This window comes from Athene noctua, chromosome 1 (genome assembly GCF_965140245.1).
Source record: "Athene noctua chromosome 1, bAthNoc1.hap1.1, whole genome shotgun sequence".
In the NCBI taxonomy this organism is placed as follows: Eukaryota; Metazoa; Chordata; class Aves; order Strigiformes; family Strigidae; genus Athene; species Athene noctua.
In genome coordinates this window covers 94584247-94602087 of record NC_134037.1, presented here as the reverse complement: position 1 = coordinate 94602087, position 17841 = coordinate 94584247, and the positions used below count along the sequence as shown (strand labels likewise).

General features: G+C 46.3%; 1 protein-coding gene across 1 annotated transcript; it reads left to right on the top strand.

Annotated features, from left to right (window-relative positions):
- Positions 1-3902: 3902 nt before the first annotated feature.
- CCDC167 (coiled-coil domain containing 167) lies at positions 3903-17707 on the top strand. The gene is made up of 4 exons (XM_074897018.1): positions 3903-3951; positions 11282-11376; positions 14655-14707; positions 16856-17707. Exons 1-4 carry the CDS (start codon positions 3913-3915, stop codon positions 16957-16959), a joined length of 291 nt encoding a protein of 96 aa, XP_074753119.1. The 5' UTR covers positions 3903-3912; the 3' UTR covers positions 16960-17707.
- Positions 17708-17841: the final 134 nt, after the last annotated feature.

Here is a 17841-nt window from a genome sequence, read left to right as displayed (position 1 = left end):
ATAACTCCCAATCATGCCTGGAAGTTGTCAGGGACAGTCCTAGTGGGACTAAGCCAAACCATGCCAGGGATGTGCTGCCACTTAATTCTGATGATTGAGTTTGTATTCTGGGAACGTTTCCTGGCGTTGTTTAATTTACTAGTAAAGACTTAATTACTGGTGAAGACTTAATGTCTATTCTATTAAATTACCCTCAAAGTCAGCACTGCCCTGATAAAAATCAGCAAGTGTCCCTAAACTTTCTTGAAAATGTTGATTCCTCAGCTCTCAGCCATTACCTTTCCATCTTCTCAATGAATGTGGAGCAAATTATTAAATAATCAATTTGTTATCACTTAAAGATAATCAGGTGATAAGAAAAAGCCAACAAAGAGAAAGCCAAGAATAAATCACATCCAGTCAGTCAACTTTCATTGCTACAGTAACTGGAATAATGGAGAGCAGGTCCAGCAATGCAGGCTACCCTGATGTGTAGCAGGGCTAGGGCTTTTTGAAAGAATCCTGTATGATATTTGTCACAGGTATGCACTCTGAAACTAGTTATCAGTGGTTTGCTGTCAGACCAGGAGGACTTACAGAGATCAGTCCCAGGGGTGCCTGGTCAGATCTATCAACTAGTTTCACCAATGACTTAGGTGATGAAATAATGTATTTATAAAAGATATAGCTGGCCCCAACTCTGGAAGAGTTTGCAAGACTGAAGGCAGGATAGGAGAAAAAATTACTTTGAAAAATTGGAGAAACAGCTCACAATCAGCCAGCTAAAGTTCTATAAAACTGATGCAAAATACTGCCCTGAGAAGGGGAAAAAAATAAATGTACCAGTAAAGAAACAGGGAACAGCTGGCTGGACCACAGAACTGAGGAAACGGATTGAGGAGTTACAGGACCACAAACCAAATATGAATCACCTCACCTTGTGAAGGTATTGCATAAAAATGCAAATTGCATTCTTGGTTGTATTACTAGGGCGTACTGCCTGTAAGACAGAGGAGGTAATTTTTTGCTTTCTCAATACCCCTAAGTTAGAGAGGCTCAGTAAGAAGGCTTGGTCTGGGTTTGGACTGGAGGAAGTTAACAGTATAAAAGGTGCAAAACATACGGTTGAAAGAAGAGAGTCTAGCAGGGAGAAAACAGAAGAGGGAATATGATAATGAACATCGAATGTGTAAGGCTGTTAAAAGAAAGATGGTCCCCATGTCAATTGTTGCTCATGTCTCCTGAGAATAGGTCAAGATGAAACAAGCTCAATTAGGTTACAAAGAGGAGGGAAGCCATCCCAGCTATCAGTCAATGAGCAGTGTAGCAGGTACTAAGGAGGTGGTAAGCACCCCTGGCATGTAAGGGGTTGTAAGTGTATCTGATCCTGATCCGGGCACATAGATGGAGTGACTTCTTTCAGACTGACACTTGTGTAATTTTTAGTTTCTAATATCACTTCATCACTCATTTTGGCTGAAGGGATGTGACCCCCAACGCAGTAAGGTCAGCCTAATCAGAGACTCTGAGCAGGGTCTCACCAGGGCCTTAACCACTCTCATTACTGGATATGTTATTTGGTGTTCACCCGTACATCATTACATACTGTGCCTTCCTCTTACTGGTTTTGTGTTAGACCATCCCATTCAAGAGCTCACTAAAAACTATTTCATTATTTTCCTCTCATCGCTCTGGCACAAGGCGTGTTCCATAATTTGATTGCTCTCACAGCTAGAAACTTCTGATTTCCAGCTTAAATATGCTCGTGGTCAGTCAGCAGCCACTTGAGAGTAGTTCAAGTTCACATTCATGTCTGTGGATATTCTAAAATGCAGAAGCTGATGTCACTGCATGTGAAAAACGTCCAGATCTGTTCTTCAGATTTCAAGAAGGAAAAGATTATGAATTTGCTGAGGAAAAGGAACATTTTTCTTTCTTGCATCAGCACGTAGATGACCTAAATGACATTACAAAGGAAATGCAGATGTAACAGGAAAGGCTGAAGAGAGCGTGCCAGCTGAGGGCAGAACCAGGAGACCCAAGACCAGGTCACAGGCATAATAAGGTTATCAGCCTGGTGGATTCAGGAGGGCCAGGAGGAGTAACAGGTGAACTGAAAACTGCTGCTTGCAATGGTGGGAATGGTGGTTTGTTTTTGAGGGAGGAACCAGTTCCCATTTTCTGTATTCCCACAAGATGTGACAACAGAGGTCACGCTCATCTGCCTGTAAAACAGTGTATGTATGTGTATCTGTGGAGAAGCACGTATGTGAAAATTGACAGTCCTCGTCTGAATCAATACTCACCTTTTTAAAGCAGAAAATGCTTTATGTTGAACTGATGGCTATTTCATCCCATTGCAAACCATAACAGATGGGTTTTCTTCAAACCTCTATGCATTTTAAAATTGTATTTACACCCACCAAGCAAGTCTGCTGTCTAAAAGGGGAAAAAATAACATTCTCCTGCTTCTTCATTTTCTCCCTCCCCCTGGTGCTGTGCTTTCTCAGAGCTTCTGGCTGGGTCATACTCAGCTTCTTTACTGCCTTCTGACTGAGCTGCTTCTGACTGGAAAGCAGTTCTCTGTGTCTCACCGTGGAGGTGGGAATTCTGGCTCCTTTGGGTTCAGCAGTGTAGGCTCCATAACAGAGACTCAAGTACCAGACTAGGAAGCAGAGAAAACTACAATTATCCCTCCTTTTCTCCAGAGACAAAATAAGACTGATGCACTTACCAACACATACCACCTCCTGTAGTAAAAATGTAGGGTATTTTTTTAAAGAAAAGTGAAACACACTAATTAGGTATTAGTATTATCACTCCTCCTATGAGGCATCTGCACTCCTGCCATCCTAGCAAAATTTCAGTCAACAGAGAGTATTTAGCCAAAATGAAAACTCTGTCTGTGTGTCTAATGCTGCTGCTGCCCAGCCTTCCATTTTTTGGTGGCAAATAGTTCTGCTGTTCTGTCATGTAGCAGTCATGTCCTACCCTGAAGACAGATGCATTTCAGTGGTGTTTCTTGCCTTTTTTTTTTTTTTTTTGTAATACAAGATAGCTGTGTTTCATAAAAAGCTTTCTTGAGTCAGGACAAAAGCTTCCATGCATATGTAACATTGTGATTAGCATCTTGCAATGAACTGGCTAGTGTGCACAAAGTGCTATCTCCTGGTAGATCAAACAGCTGGCTCTTCCTGCAGATGCTTTAGCATAAAGCTAGTATTTGGGAAGGAAGCCCCAAGGACAACCTGAAGTTCTCAGGAATCATAACACACAGCATAACAGCGGTCCTGTTGGTCCCTTGCTTTTCTGAGACATCACTTTCTTCCTTGGTGAGCCCTGACACCCAGCAATACAAGAGCTGGTCTGGAGTGGCCTGAGCAGTGTGGAAAGTCGAAGGATAGAGCTGGCTCCCCTTGGGGGAAAAACAACAACCATCCAGTCTGGTTTTGCCTTCTGACAGGCCCCCACACTGAAGACTCTTGCCAACACCTTCCCCCGAGAGGGAGTAGCAGTCTCTGAGGCATGGATGGGCAGGTCAAGGCAGGTCCAAGAGGGATCAAGAGGTCCCACCTTAGCCTTCCAGCCTGCTAGTCCTTCCCCAACTATCCCTCATCTGCCACCCCTGGAGCAGGCAGAGGTGGCTGTGGGCAGCACCAGCAAAAGCAGCCGGCACCGCTCCTACTGCTGCAAGCCACCCTGACGTACGTCTTCGGCTGTCTTCACGATAAGAAGGGTTCACACAGCCAGCGCCGCCGCCATGCTCCGGCCGCTTCGCCGAAGAGCGCTGAGCAGAAGCGCCCTCACCAAAATGGCGGCCGCCTCACAGCGCAGCCCCTCACAAAGATGGCGGCAGCCGCGCGGACGTGGCCGCTCTCGGGCGGTGGCGCGGGGCGGTAGCGCGCATGCGCTGCTACGGTCGGCCCGGGGACCATGGGCAGGAGGCGAGAGGGGCTGAGCGTGGCCCGGGAGGTGAGGGCCGGGCGGCGGCGCGGGCACGGCTGGGCTTAGGCAGGGCTGAGGCGAGGCGGTAGCCATCACCACGGCAGCGTTTCCCTGGAGAGCGGTGGTTGTCAGGGAGGGCCGGGGCAATGGGTGCTTAGGGGCGCCGCTCTGACCAGGCTGTGCAGGGCTGGTGCTGTGCTCGGTTGCCATCTTAGTCTGCGATGGCAGTAGGGGGGGCCGAGGCGGGGCTGCTTGTGCTGAGCCCTCCCTCGGGTGGAGAGCTCAGTGCCCCTTCCTCTGTGCCAGGCCTTTGACTGAGCAGTGGCATTAGGTGCCCTTGCACCTGCTGAGCCTTTGAGGCAGCGTAGGGAGAGGCAGCAAGTGCGTGCGCCCGTAGCAGGTGCTGCGGCAAGCTCATGCCCCTCGCTCGCAAATCTGCGCTCAGCCCAGCCTGCATGTTTCACCACGCGGGTGGTGAAAGCCAGCAGTGTGTGGGGCTCAGGCCACTGCTTTTGAGGAACACATCAATAAACTAGTACATGAGTGCCTATAAATCACAACAAGAAGGGGGAAAGACTGTTTTTTAAAAGTATACCTTCCTTCTAAAGTTAACTTTTTATTGTTGTGGCTGCCCAGGCAGGTGGTGGAGTCCCTATCCCTGGAGGTGTTTAAGAGTCGGGTCGGCTTAGTGCTGAGGGATATGGTGTAGTTGGGAACTGTTAATGTTGGGTTGATGGTTGGACTGGATGATCTTCAAGGTCTTTTCCAACCTAGATGATTCTGTGATTAACTCTTGAGTAGCAGGAGGGCTGCTGGTAAGCTTTGTTTAAGCTTTATATTTGTCTTAACAAACTGAGACATGTTAGTTAATGTCTCTGAAGCATATTTTGTTTTGGCTCCTGCACTGAACAGTGCCATCTGGACTGACTTTGAGGAGGAAGTGGAGAGGCCAAGAGTTCAAGTGAGGGTTGTGGATACTTTAGGGACAGCAAAAGCCTGAACCTTCCTGACAAATGAAGCAGAATCAATCCAATGAATTTCACTGGTCACTTCCCCATCCTGAAGTCTTTCAGATGAGCATATGTACAACAGACCAAGATAGCCAGGGTAGAAAGGCCAACTTGTACTTGTCATATGCTTCATCAGTCTGCAAGGTAAAGGTGTGTCCTACTGTGCGGTATGAATGAGAGTTCAGTTTATAGTAGTTTTCTGGTCTGTTTCATCTAGTTAGGCCTTCATTAGGGAAACAGACATTTCTGGGCACTCTAACTCAAATATAACTACCAGAGAGGGTCCAGAGAGCAGTGTGCTGACTGTCTAAGCTTCACTTCAGTGATCCTAGCAGGGAGAGTTAAAATAATGAATTTTTGGTGATTGCTGTTTGAGATGTGACAGACAAGGATTGTTGAGATGGTAGGGTCTACCTTACAAAAAGAGAGGTGGTCAAAAGGGTAGCCTGTCAGGGACCTGCTGGTTGCAGAATGAAAAGGAATTGATTTTAGCTGCCACAGAAAATTCTTGCAAAGTGTTTGGGGACTTATGGTAGCTTTAGATTATTAATTTTTTTTTTTAGAAGTTGTCATGATTGAACATACTACTTTCAAAAGGATTGTAGAACTACTCTTCAGTGTGTCATAGATGAAAACCACTCAGTGCAAAGATACTACTAAAAGATAAAATTTTTCCCCCTTGCAGTGATGAGAAAGGTACTGAATAGAAGTTAGGGAGGAAGAAGACAAAATGTCTTTAAGCCAGAGGAAGAGGGCTGTGTTTCAGGTGTCAGAATGCATGATAACCAAGATATTGATTTAATAATTTAAACTTTTATTCAGTTCAGTATTACCTTCTGAGCTGTTACAACTGTAAAGAAAACTTTCTGAATGAGTCTTAATATGACATGATGCATGGCTAGCCTTGAAAGGCCTAATCTAGGCAGAGTCATGCTTGTTTAACTGAAGTCATGATGCTAAATGAATGCAATTTTCTATATGGACACTTATCAGATTAGCTTGTACTTACAAATTGCAGGTGTAATTGATATGACCTGGTTTAAACTGATATAAATGTGTTTCCATAATGTTGTGGTGGTTTAAACTCGTGCCACTTCTCCTTTCATGTAGCTCTGTAGTCTTTCAACAGGCAGGCCAATTGATAATGCTGAGCTGCACAGAACTGTCTTGAAGAAACTTGTCAGGGAAATGAAACAGGGAAGACTGGTCCATTTTGTAGCAAAATAGTGAAAATGGAATGAGCTTAAGAGAGTGACAAGGATGATCAAAGGTGTGGAAAACTTCTATGCAAGAAACAACTCAGCATACCAGGCTCTTTTAAGCTTGAAAACATGACAGGAAGGGACCTGATATAGGTCTATATCCTCTTCATGCTATTTGTAACTTAAACAAAGAGTGAACATTCACTGTCAATACAAAATTAGGGTTATCAAATGAGACTAGCAGCTGACAAGCTCAGAACAAACAGGAGGGGTTGGTTCTTCAGGCTGTGCTGTGAAACTCCTGGCCAGAGGATGTTGTAACCCTTGAAAAATACTTGTGGTTCAGCCAACAACTGAAAAAAATGAATGGAAGCAAAAAAGTGGGGCTACTAAATGCAAAGAGAACACCCTGCACTCAGACAGTGCCTAAGTTACAAAATGTCAAGTGTGTGTTTGGAGAAAGTATTGTTACGTGTATTTCTGCTTCTGACAAGGTAGCATCTATGCAAGAGCATAAAGAACATGCAAAAGGCCAACGTAGTCTTTACTTAGTAAAGCTGTTCTTACAGGATTTTTCAGAAAGCTGTGCATGGTGCCGTGTGGTCACGTCTGTGTGCTACCCTGCAAAGCTGCTGGCCTGAGCTGAGGCAGGGTGGGCTGACAAACTGGATAGACTCTGCAAGGCTAAAGGAAGAGATGCAGGTGGCATCTAGCCCTTTCTCCTTTACCAACACGGAGGGTTGATGTGCAGGATTTATCTTAGGCTTTGCTGGTGGATCATCGTCTGTTGTGTAGTAGCTTGCATGGTAAATATTTCCGAGCATGCTGTGGGCACAGCGTCTGTGAAATGATTTGCCAGCATGCAAAGTGATTCCAAGAGCATGGCGAAAATGGAAACATGTCCATGGACTGCAAGTTAGCATATGAATTTAAACAAAACTTGTCTCTGCTGGACTGATTTTAATAATCTAGCCAAATTTGTGGATGCAGGAACCACTAATAATTCTGTGAAAAGAACGGCTCAAGTGTGCTGACAGGTGACAAGGCATGAGAAGACTGCTCAGGGAAGGTTTTTTTCTTTACCCCCACCTCTTCAGTTGGCTTTGATCTGTTCTATGAGGGTCAGAAGACGCAAACCTCATTACCTAACGCTGTTGGATGTCGACGTATGTGTGATATGGCTCTTTGCCAGTATCTTAATTAGGGAATTCATAAAAGCAGAGGGTGGATGCCAGTTCTTGAAAAGTGCTTTTAGCCTTTCTGCTGGAAAGAAAGCTTTTATTAATTCATTACAAAATTTATTAAAAGGGATACAGCTCAACTCTGTAAGCAAAGCTGCTTCTTTTTCCCTTCTTTCTTTGTCTCTGCCTTAATGTGAGCCATTTCAGGCTCCCTGCCCAAGATGGTCCCAACAAATGTGATTTGTAATAGGCATGTAAGTCCGTTTGGATTGAAATCTGCTCCAGGTCTCTCTGGTTTAAAAAGGTCTCCAGATTGTGAGCGAGAGTTGCCAGAATTCAACAAAAATGGCTCAATGCCTTGACATACCTTGTGGAGCAAGGGAGGCAATCTGGTCTTAGATTCCTGTGTGAGCCCAAAGCTGCTTGGACTTCACTTTCTGGAGTGGCTCTTGAAGAGCAGAAGGGCAGCTCTGTCTGCCCTGAGCTGCTCCCTGGGTGTGAAGCACCTGTTTCACTTGGCCCTTTTAACTAACACTACTTACAGATGCTGCTGCAAGGGAAGTCCTGTGTCCCTGCTGCAGGCCATGTGAACCTGAGAAGTTGTCATGTGAGCGTCCTGCACGCTGCACTTCAGCTCTGTCCCAGAGGATACTCTCAATGGAAAAGTAAGCCAGAAGGAGCAAGGGTTTGTCTTTGCAACTGAGATTCCACACTGGCTTATTTTTTTTTGTGGCAGTGATGGTTCAGCTAAGCAAGCTTGGCTGTTTTCATGCGGGGTTCTGGTGGATCTAGGTACATATCCCAGCTAACCTTCTTATGTATTAGTTAGTAGGAGGGAAAGCTTTCCATCCACAACAAGCTCAGGTGTGCTGCTGCTTCTAGGATTGCCCTCCTGGAGATCTGCTGCAGGTAATTATACCACAGCTTTACAAGTTTTCTTGTGCTACAGCTTTACAGGCTGTGGCCCCCCTGGGAGTTTCCTCAGCAGCCCAGAGATTAATCAGTAATTCCCAGGCATTGCTCTGATTTCTCCCTGTGCTTATTTTCTGTTTCTCTCTTTCCTTTGCCTTATAGTGAAGAGTTACTTGGATGGCTGAGCTGTTGAGTGACTCCTAGCTTTCAGGAACAGATCCCACATCCCACATGAGGCAGTGGGACTGACATACCACGATAGTGCGCTGCCCATAGTTTGGATCAGTGTCTGAGGCTCCTTATGTCAATGAGCCACGTCCAGAAGGCAGATAGTATTGTCCTAATTTATAAGTAGGGAAACTGAGGCACAGTGAATGACTAACATCTGGGAATCCTAGCTCTTGTCCTTCCTTACAACCGCTAATGCCCCAGACTAGCCTGAAGAGAAGAAATAGTGAGATTCTGGAGGAAAATTATTTTGTTCATTCAGCAATCTGTACCTCCTTCCTTGCTTTTTTTTTATTATTTTCTGTCCCTTGTGCCCCCAGCTCAGCAAAGCTGATGGTGCAATTCTTGGGCATGTGGTTTATTAGCAAATTATTGCTCTCCAGCAGGGGACCCAAACTTTGGGTTTGATTTAAGAGCAGTAAAACCAGTTGAAACTTTTAAAGTATTATGTGGAATCTGGAGATTTTTAGTCAGCAGAAAGTAAAAGCATTGGCAGAGTTGAGCGGAATATCCTCATGTTATGTCTTGTGAAATGACGGAACTACAGGCAGAGAATGTACTAGTGAGAGCAACTGCAAACTGAGCGGGAGGAGCAGTTCTGGAGGAGAGGCTAGGAAGTGCAGTGACACAGATAATTTATTGGTGGGGTTGACAGCCGACTAACCAAAGCTCTCATTAAATTGTATTCTTTAACATGATTTTTAAACGCGTTTCCAGGGAAGGCATCGTGCATTGTAATAAGTTTACCGGCTAAGGAAGAGCCAGGTAACACATGCTGAAGTATCTCTTGCTGTGAGGGTTTCCAGTAAATAAGGGAGCAGAGACAGAATCTTTTGCAAATGGTACAAACTGATGAGGGAGGCGGTCATCCTTAAATCAGACCGGATGACACCCCACCTCCACTCTACTGCACTCAGTGCTACTGGACACAAGTTAACTTGCTGATAAGTGTGGTCAGAGCTGACTCGGCTGAAGCCCTTGCTTGGCCCTGGAGCAGACTGGGGCAGAGCATTTTGCTGACAGAGCTCTAGTGGATGACAGTGGTGAGCAGCTGGAGTTAACATTCTTAACTGGCACAGCTGGATATGGAGGAGGGCAATTATCTTTGCCCTGACTGAACGCATTTTCAGCTAACATGCTTTAAAAATATCCATGTCCCCATCCAGGCAAACCCAAGCGTTGCCAAACACAGAAGTGCCATTCCCTGTGCTCTGGGATCAGATGGTGTGCCTTGGTGCTCCCCTTGGGCTCAGGGGAAGCTGTGCAGCTGCCCCTGGGGAGCTTGGCATTTCAACAGCCCTGGCAGAGTTGCCTGATAACAAGGGACTTTGAAATTGCTATCTGGTAAGATGCAAAGATTTATTTGAGCCTTGTTGTGTGTGTCCCCCTCCCCAGCTCTGCTGTGCTCCTTACAGTGAGACTATTCACCTGACTGACTAAACTCTTTTTTGCAGTCTGCTTTGTTCTCTCCTTTACATCAAGCCTCTTCTCCCATCCTGCTTATTTATAACGCTTGCCTGCCTTTCCTGAGCAGAAGGTGTGAGATTGCTAATGAGCTCAGGATGGAGCTGATCCCCAAAGCAACAATAATTAGGGACCACTGCCTTTGATTTTTGTTTCCCATATGACTGTTTATGGGAGTGTTTGTGCCCTGGGTCACCTCGGAGGCTGATGTCCAGGCAGCTGGTGTCTCATTCCACCTTGGTACTTTAGCTGGGACCACGCTACCTCTTAGCCTATGGTTTGTGAATGCTCCCACCACAGAGAGGCTGTGCTGTGAGCTGTCTAGCTGGCCTTGGCCTTGCTTGGAGAACTAGGCACAGCAGAAGTGTGCTAAGTAGCTAAAAAGAGAAGTCATTACCACCTCAGGGCACTGGGGCCATTTTCTTTCAGGCTGGGATGTTGTGTTCATATTATCTGATTAGTCCCACTGTTTCTCTGCTGGAAGCAAGCCTGAAAGACAAAGTTTTCCCAAAGATGTCTATACTCTGTTTGCCAGGCAGAAAAGAGGAATGGTTCCCAGGAGAACTGTTGTCCATGGTAGGATTCCCTCCTGGGCAATCCATTTGCACACACGTAGATCAACCCTCTCATACTTACCCACGGTTACTCCTCTCCTCAGGAAGACGCGAGGGTGGCTGTTAGGAAACCGAACGAGGAGACACAAGGAGATGACCAGTGTTTTTCTGCATGGGACTGTGTTGCTGCAGGTCAAAGATGTGGAGGCAGTGGTGAATGCTATCTTGAACATACCGTGCAGACTGCTGTTGCTGTTGTAGATCTAGCTGGGTAAAAGAGATAGTAGGTTTTCCCCTTTGTCCCCTCTTCACCCAAGCAGACAGCTGAGGGTGCTTTGTATTCACATCCCATGAACTTCTGCATCTGTTCATAGCACTAAATGTAGACCTTGTCCCTCAGGCTGTGGCCAAGGCCAGTCTGTCTTATTTTACCCTCTTTTATTGTGTAAAGCTGCCTTAGATCACTTATTTGTTTGTGGACCCACATGCAAAGAAACTAGAACAGGCTGGAACAGGATCAGATCTTAGCAAAAAAGTGCTGGCCAGCCACACAAGTGGGAGTATTAGAGCTGGCTTGGCTATATCTGGGATTACAATGCCACTGTTGCGTGGGGTATGATACAGGCTGATCTGGAAGGTGATGGGCTCTCTGTGCTGTGATCTCTACACAGAGCTGGGGCTGTTCCTCCCTTGATCTGGGGAGGAAGGAGGTGGAGTGGCTGAGCTGCCATCCTTCCTATCTGAGTGGGGATAGATCCATCCTAGCTGAGAGAGGAAAAGGTGGTGACTGGTATGGTGTTTTTCAGATTGATGGACTGGAGGAGAAGCTGGCACATTGCAGACAGAGCATAGAGGAGGTGGATCTTAAACTGCGCAGAGAGAAGCTCAGCCCTGAAGGAAGGTATTGATGACCACTTTGTTTCACAGCTGTGGCTGTGTACTTCAGCTAGCTGTCATCCTGCTGTGGCTCTTGAAGGGATGGGAATGTGTGGTTCCCCATAACAAGGCTCTCTTCGCCCACTTGGAGCTCACTTGGGGAACTTGCCAGGGTGAAAAGTTCAGTGATACATGGAGAGAGCTTTACCTTATCAACAGCCTCACTCTCCAGCCTTCACCACAACCAGCCAAGCAGTGCCTGAAACTTGCCAGTTCATTTGCAGAGCTGGCTTCTGGCCTAATAGTAAACAGCTCCATAAGTCTGGCAAGGGTTCACTGCACACTGCTACTCAGGCCTTGCTGAAGCTGCCCGAGTTCAGTCAGGGGAGATGTGCAGCAGCTACTGCTGAGGGCCAAACCAGGCTGGGATGAAACTGCAGAAGGGGCTGAGGGAAATTACTCTTATCTGTGCTTGTTTTGCAGATGTGTCTGAATATAGGGATGTAGTGACACACTGGCTTTTCTTGGTAAAGGGAAGAGGGACAATCCCCCTGAAATCTGTGACTGATGTAGAAGAGGCAAGTATAGGTTTCTAGAGCAAGGACTCTAGAAGACTACTAGACTCTAGACTCAAGCAAGGACTTTGACTTGGATTTTGTAGCAGACAGAGGCAGAACCTGCTATTTATCTAGAGTATGAAGCAAGAGATGCTAGATCTCCCAGCTGATTGTGAAATCTCTCTGCTTGAGGACATTTTTCCAGTCATCAGCATCCTACTGTTTTGGGCTCTGTCTCTCCCCACCCCACCCACATCCCCTTTACTGGGACTTTATATCCCCATCTATATTTCAACAGGCTCCTGTCTCCTCCTGTCCCTCATCTCTCTAGCTCCTCATCTTAACAGTCCTTTTATAGGCCTGAAGTCTTATGTTTAATGTCTGTATTCTTTACCTGGTACTTAGGTCACCAACAACCAAACCTACAGTTGTGGTAACTTAACAGGATGGAATATATCTGTATGATTTATCTCTGAAATATAGGGCCTAGAGCAAAGATGTAGGAATAGGGATTCCTGGAGCCTTTTCTGAATTTTACAACTTTGTGGTGGGTTGATTCTGGTTGGATGCCAGGTACCCACCGAAGCTGCTCTATCACTGCCCTCCTCAACTGGACAGGGGAGAGAAAATACAACAAAAGGCTCATGGGTTGAGATAAGGATGGGGAGATCACTCACCAGTTACTGTCTTGTAACTTGAGGAAAATTAATTTATTACCAATCAAATCACAGTAGGATGAGAAATAAAACTCAAATCTTAAAACACCTTCCCCTCACCCACCCTTTCCTTCTTCCTGGGTTTAACTTCTCCTCCCACCGCAGCAGTGCAGGGGGATGGGGACTGGGGGTTGTGATCAGTTCATCACCCGTTGTTTCTGCTGCTCCTTCCTCTTCAGGGGCAGGACTCCTCACACTCTTCCCCTGCTCCAGTGTGGATGGTCCTCCACAAACTTCTCCAACATAAGTCCTTCCCACAGGCTGCAGTTGTTCACAAACTGCTCCAGCGTAGGTCCCCCACAGGGTCACAAGTCCTGCCAACAAACCTGCTCCAGCATGGGCTCCTCTCTCCACAGGGCCATAGATCCTGCCAGGAGCCTTCTCCAGTGTGGGCTTCCCACAGTTTCACAGCTTCCTGTGAGCATCCACCTGCTCCAGTGTGGGGTCTTCCATGGGCTGCAGGTGGAGATCTGCTCCCCGTTAACCTGCATGGGCTGAAGGGCACAGCCTTGCCTCACTATGGTCTTCACTACAGGCTGTAGGGGAATCTCTGCTCTAGCACCTCCTCCCCCTCCCTGTTCACTGACTTTGGTGTCTGCGGAGTTGTGTCTCACATATTCTCACTCCTCTCCCCGGCTGTAGTTGCCCTTGCACAGTTTTTTTCCACCTTCTTAAATATATTATCACAGAGGCACCACCACTATCCCTAATGGGCTCAGCCTTGGCCAGTGGTGGCTCTGTCTTGGAGCTGGCTGGCATTGGCTTTGTCAACACAGGGGAAGCTTCTAGCGGCTTCTCACAGAAGCCACCTCTGTAGCCCCCTGGCTACCAAAACCTGGCCATGCAAACCCAGTATAAACTTGTATGGAGATGGAAACAAATTCTGTTGCCCTAATACAGACCATTTGAAAAACCCTGAAGGAAGGTACCATGATCAAAATTACTGATTCAGTGAGTAGTACACAAAGAAGAGTGCTGCTTTCCCATTTTGAAGTTCAGTTGTCATGGTTTCTTCAGGTCTCTTCTGAAAGCCTCTTCCCTTGACTGTCTTCACAAGGCAGGTTTTTAAGTAGCAGCTCAGTCATGTTGGTAAATCTGTCTTCTCACTTCCTCCTGGCTGTACTCCACATTGCCTTTCCCCAGTTGCCTTTGAGAGCACTTTCTTCTCCTGCTGCTCTGATGTAGCTTGCTTTCTTGTCATCCCTTACTTAACTAGCTGTACACATAGATTTGGATCTCTTTCTTCCTACAGGTTCTTACTCTGCCCTAAGGGGAACAACAAACTGTTCCACTTGCTGCCTTCTCTGTCTGCTCTGAACCAGGAGATAATTTGTTAGTGTGTGTTTATTTATATGCACACAGTCTGAAAGGAGTGACCACATCCTCACTGCTGTAATGGAAATGCTGCTGCTTTCAGGCAATTTGTTTTGTGTTTATATTTTAAACTGTATATTAATTAATCATCTTGTGCAGTTTGAGACAAGGGCTGGTCTTACCCTCAGTCTTCAGTCTAATAACAAATTGTTACTGGGCTTGGATTCAGCTTGTTACCTTGAGTTGACCACTTTGTGTAAATTAGATACCTCTGACAAGCATCCCAGCTTCAATTTGTCAGAAGAATTAGTGTTAAAGCACTAAGCCAGATGTGCTGGAAGGGCAGGATCCGCAGAGTGTGCAGGGACCCTACCCCATCTGTAGCTGGGGCAGAACTTCCTTCCCAACCTGGGGGAACAGAGTAGGGGGCGCTCTGACACACAGACCCCTTTCTAGTCTGCTTGTGTACCCTGACACTGTCCTGAAAGGACAGATCTGAAGCAGTTTGCAGGAAGGAAAGAATAATCTAAAACTGTTGCATCTCTTCTCTTGCACAGCTGGAGGTTTCTAAACTGGCACATCTCTACAGTGAAGGGTGAGGGGCTCATTCTGTGAGCAGATATCCCCAACCGTGGGACAGTCTCTCTTCTATCATACAAGCAAAGAAATAGGCTGTGTTGTGCCTCACAGGTAATGAACTCCTCTTCTCATTACAGAAAGTCACTGGAGAGAGAGAGAAACTTACTAATGACCAAAGCTGACAACTATGGTAAGAGCTTCATTAAAAATGGTCCCTCTGGGCTGGATGGAATCAGTGCTGCAGCTTAGTTTCGTCTTCAAGCTCCTGCCACCTCTGACTTCTGCCTTTGAATTCAGGTTCAACCAAAGGGAGATAGACTGAGGGAAAGCTAGTCAGCATATTATAATAGGAGTCTGGATCCTCCTGCTTGAGCTGTGCTATCATAGGAAAAAAATAAGCATCAGCTAATGAGGGGGGAAAGATGTCCCTTTCACACACCCCAAATTACTGGTCTTTAGATAATCTTAGCCAACAGATTAATTTGGGCAGCTTGTTAGCATTTCCCCTCCCCCTTTTTTTTTTTCAACAGGGACTTGCTAAGCAAGCTGGCAAGTCCTGTCTGGAGTGTAGCAAAGTATATCCTTCCTTGGGGAAGGTTCTCACTGCATCAGTTTCTGGAGCCATTCACACTGATGTGCTTCCTGAAATTCCAGAGATCCAAGGGTCCTTCCTTACTGCAAGTCCTGCTGTAGACAGTTAAAATGAGTCTCTTTGAGCTACTGAAGGTTTGACAATACTACCATTCTGTTAGGGATGATGTTTTGCATGTCTTCAGGCTCCTGGTGGTGATCAGTGTGTTAACTGCTTGACAACACTGCAGCAGTGTAAGCACCAGAGCTCACACAAGGGAAAGGGAAAGAAAGAAGTACAAGTGTTCTTTTAGGCCTGGAGAGTTGAAAGCTGGGGAACAGCCAGCAAGTTTGTAATTTTAACTCATGTTAAAGGACTGTTTCCAGAAAACTAACAATTATTTTAAACAGGTTTAAAGCTGTTTCAAAGGGCCTATCAGTAGAGGCAGTGGAAGACTGCACATTGCTGCCACCCTTTCCCCAGTAGTCAGCCATCACTGCTACCTCGCATCAACAGAGCAATCCGACAGGCTGCTCAGAGAGCAGCAACAGCCTCACCTAATGGTGATGGCTGCTCCTCCTGGAACAGAACAGACAGTGCATGTGCACACAGTCTTTTTAGATCACTGCTGTGGCCTCTGATTAAATCTCTGCTTATTCCAGCTGACACACTTGAGGCCATGAACTGCAGTTGCTGACAATGGCATTATTCCATCAGTTTAAGCTGGCACTGCTGTGCCTGGGGTTATGTGATCTCCTGCCCCTGCCACCTCCTCTGTAGCCTTGCAGATTCAAGCAGTTTCCTCCGTGGTTGCATAAGAATGCTTGTATTATGTGAAGAATGGGGGCCAAACGAACAGCTAAAAGCCTGTTTTGATACCAGCCCATTTGGGAGCCTGCAGCACCAGGACATTCCTGCTGGAGGCTGCTAGTGCTAGCTGTAGAGTCAGTAAACCATGCAGCAAGAGCTGTAGAGGCAGTAAATTCAGCAGCAAGACAGCCTGGAGACAGCCTGCACCCAACTGTGCCCTGCAAAATAATTGTTGCTGTTTGGCCATGTGACATGTAATGCTGTAGGCCTCACTTCTTGCCTATACCATCCAGCCAAGCCTTGTGGAACAGAACTAGTGGTAAAGGGAACGGAACAGAAATGGAGAGCAGTAAGAATCCACATTTTCAGTAGCCACTTCCTTCTCTCTACATCTGTGTCTCTTCTGTAAACCAGGGCAAGTGACCTGTCTCTGAAGAGCTGCAGACCCCAACAAAATGAGTGTCCAGTTTCAGACCTGTCCCACACTCATCCTTCTGGGGTGCAAGGAAACCCAGATACTGCAACATTCAAAGGTGGCTAGTTTTATTTAAGTAAATTTAAGCATTAGGAAAAGGTACCAGGCTGTTAGTCTAGAAGATAGTAGAAACAGTTCTCTACCCTCTGTCTTCTTCATTCTCTTGGGGCACAAGCAGTTAGAATAATGCCCCATTTTGTCCTTATAGGGTCCTAGAGAAAGGTTATTTTCAGACAGGAACTGGTCCAGCACTGAAGAATTCCCAGGCACAGCTACTGAGATTGACAGGATGAGAGTTAACAAATAGAAGGGTTCCTGTTAGTTGACTTCCTATTTAGCACATCTTACAGTTGGCAGCTTTGTGTACTGATCCCAAAAGAGTTGCCTGTGGCCAGGGTAGCATTGTGCTTTTAAGACAGTTTAGAAAGGAGATGTAGCTGCAACACGAACATTCACAGGTGAGGCTTTTGTTTGTTTCCCAGAGAAAGAACTGAGTGTGCTTCGTAAGGAAAATCGCAAGAATGCTGCCCTTGCTGTGGCCATGGGGTTGCTGATTGCTCTTATTTACGCCTGCTGGACGATGTGATTGCACTCAAGAATTCTCCCTGCTGACCAAATGACTCTCCTGCAAGGAGCTCTTCCTCCTCTCACCACCATGCCTCCCCCAAGGGTGAGGATCAGCATTTCAAATTGCTGTTCTTGTTTATCCTCTCCAAACCTCATTGTAGCTTTTTCTCCGAGAATTGAGGGGGGCAGGAGACAAACCAGAAATCACAGCACACTTGCAGTTGGAAATCGGGTCAAGCAGAGCTCAAGGTGGTGCTCTTACCCAGAATGCAGTCAAGACCATCCAGCCCGATGCAGGAAAGAAATACATTCTCAGTTTTGAAGACGACCTCTGTGGTTGCAGACGGGTGCTCTCTGCTCAGCCATAACCCAGCCTTCTTGGTTCCTGGGACAGCCATAAGCTGAAGGGACACCAGGCTCTTTGAATCAAAGAGTAACTTGAATATTCTTACCTATAGACTCCACTTGTTCCCAGAGCTGAGATAAACAAAGATGTTTCCTCCTCCACACTGACTTACAGGACCAAAGGAATCCTACCCCCACAAAACCAGATGGGAGATAGGTGTATCTTCTTCTGCAAGCAGGTAGCGTCCAACTTGAGATCTGGGTGCTTGGGCTTTAAGACAATCTACCTACCTCTCTGTTGCATCAGAGCTTTGCCATTTTGTGCCTCTAAGAATCAACACTTGCAGAAGAGAATTTACTATCAACTCCCAGGGATGCAAGAGCCTCTGCAGGGCTTTAAATAAAATAATTTGACCATGTAAGTTCCCGATTTTCTTTTTTTCCTGTTTTAGAACATGTGCTTTATTCTCATCCTGTCCTCTCCCTGTTGGCACACACTGCCCCACAGTACGCCTACATTGGGTTAGGTACTTCACATCCCTGGTCAGCAGGGTCT

Bases quoted from the DNA above. Each gene is read 5' to 3' on its own strand.
- CCDC167 (XM_074897018.1), top strand. From the start codon at position 3,913: ATGGGCAGGAGGCGAGAGGGGCTGAGCGTGGCCCGGGAG. The intron at 3,952-11,281 runs GTGAGGGCCGGG...GGTGTTTTTCAG, and splicing joins GGCTGAGCGTGGCCCGGGAG to ATTGATGGACTGGAGGAGAA. The intron at 11,377-14,654 runs GTATTGATGACC...TTCTCATTACAG, and splicing joins AAGCTCAGCCCTGAAGGAAG to AAAGTCACTGGAGAGAGAGA.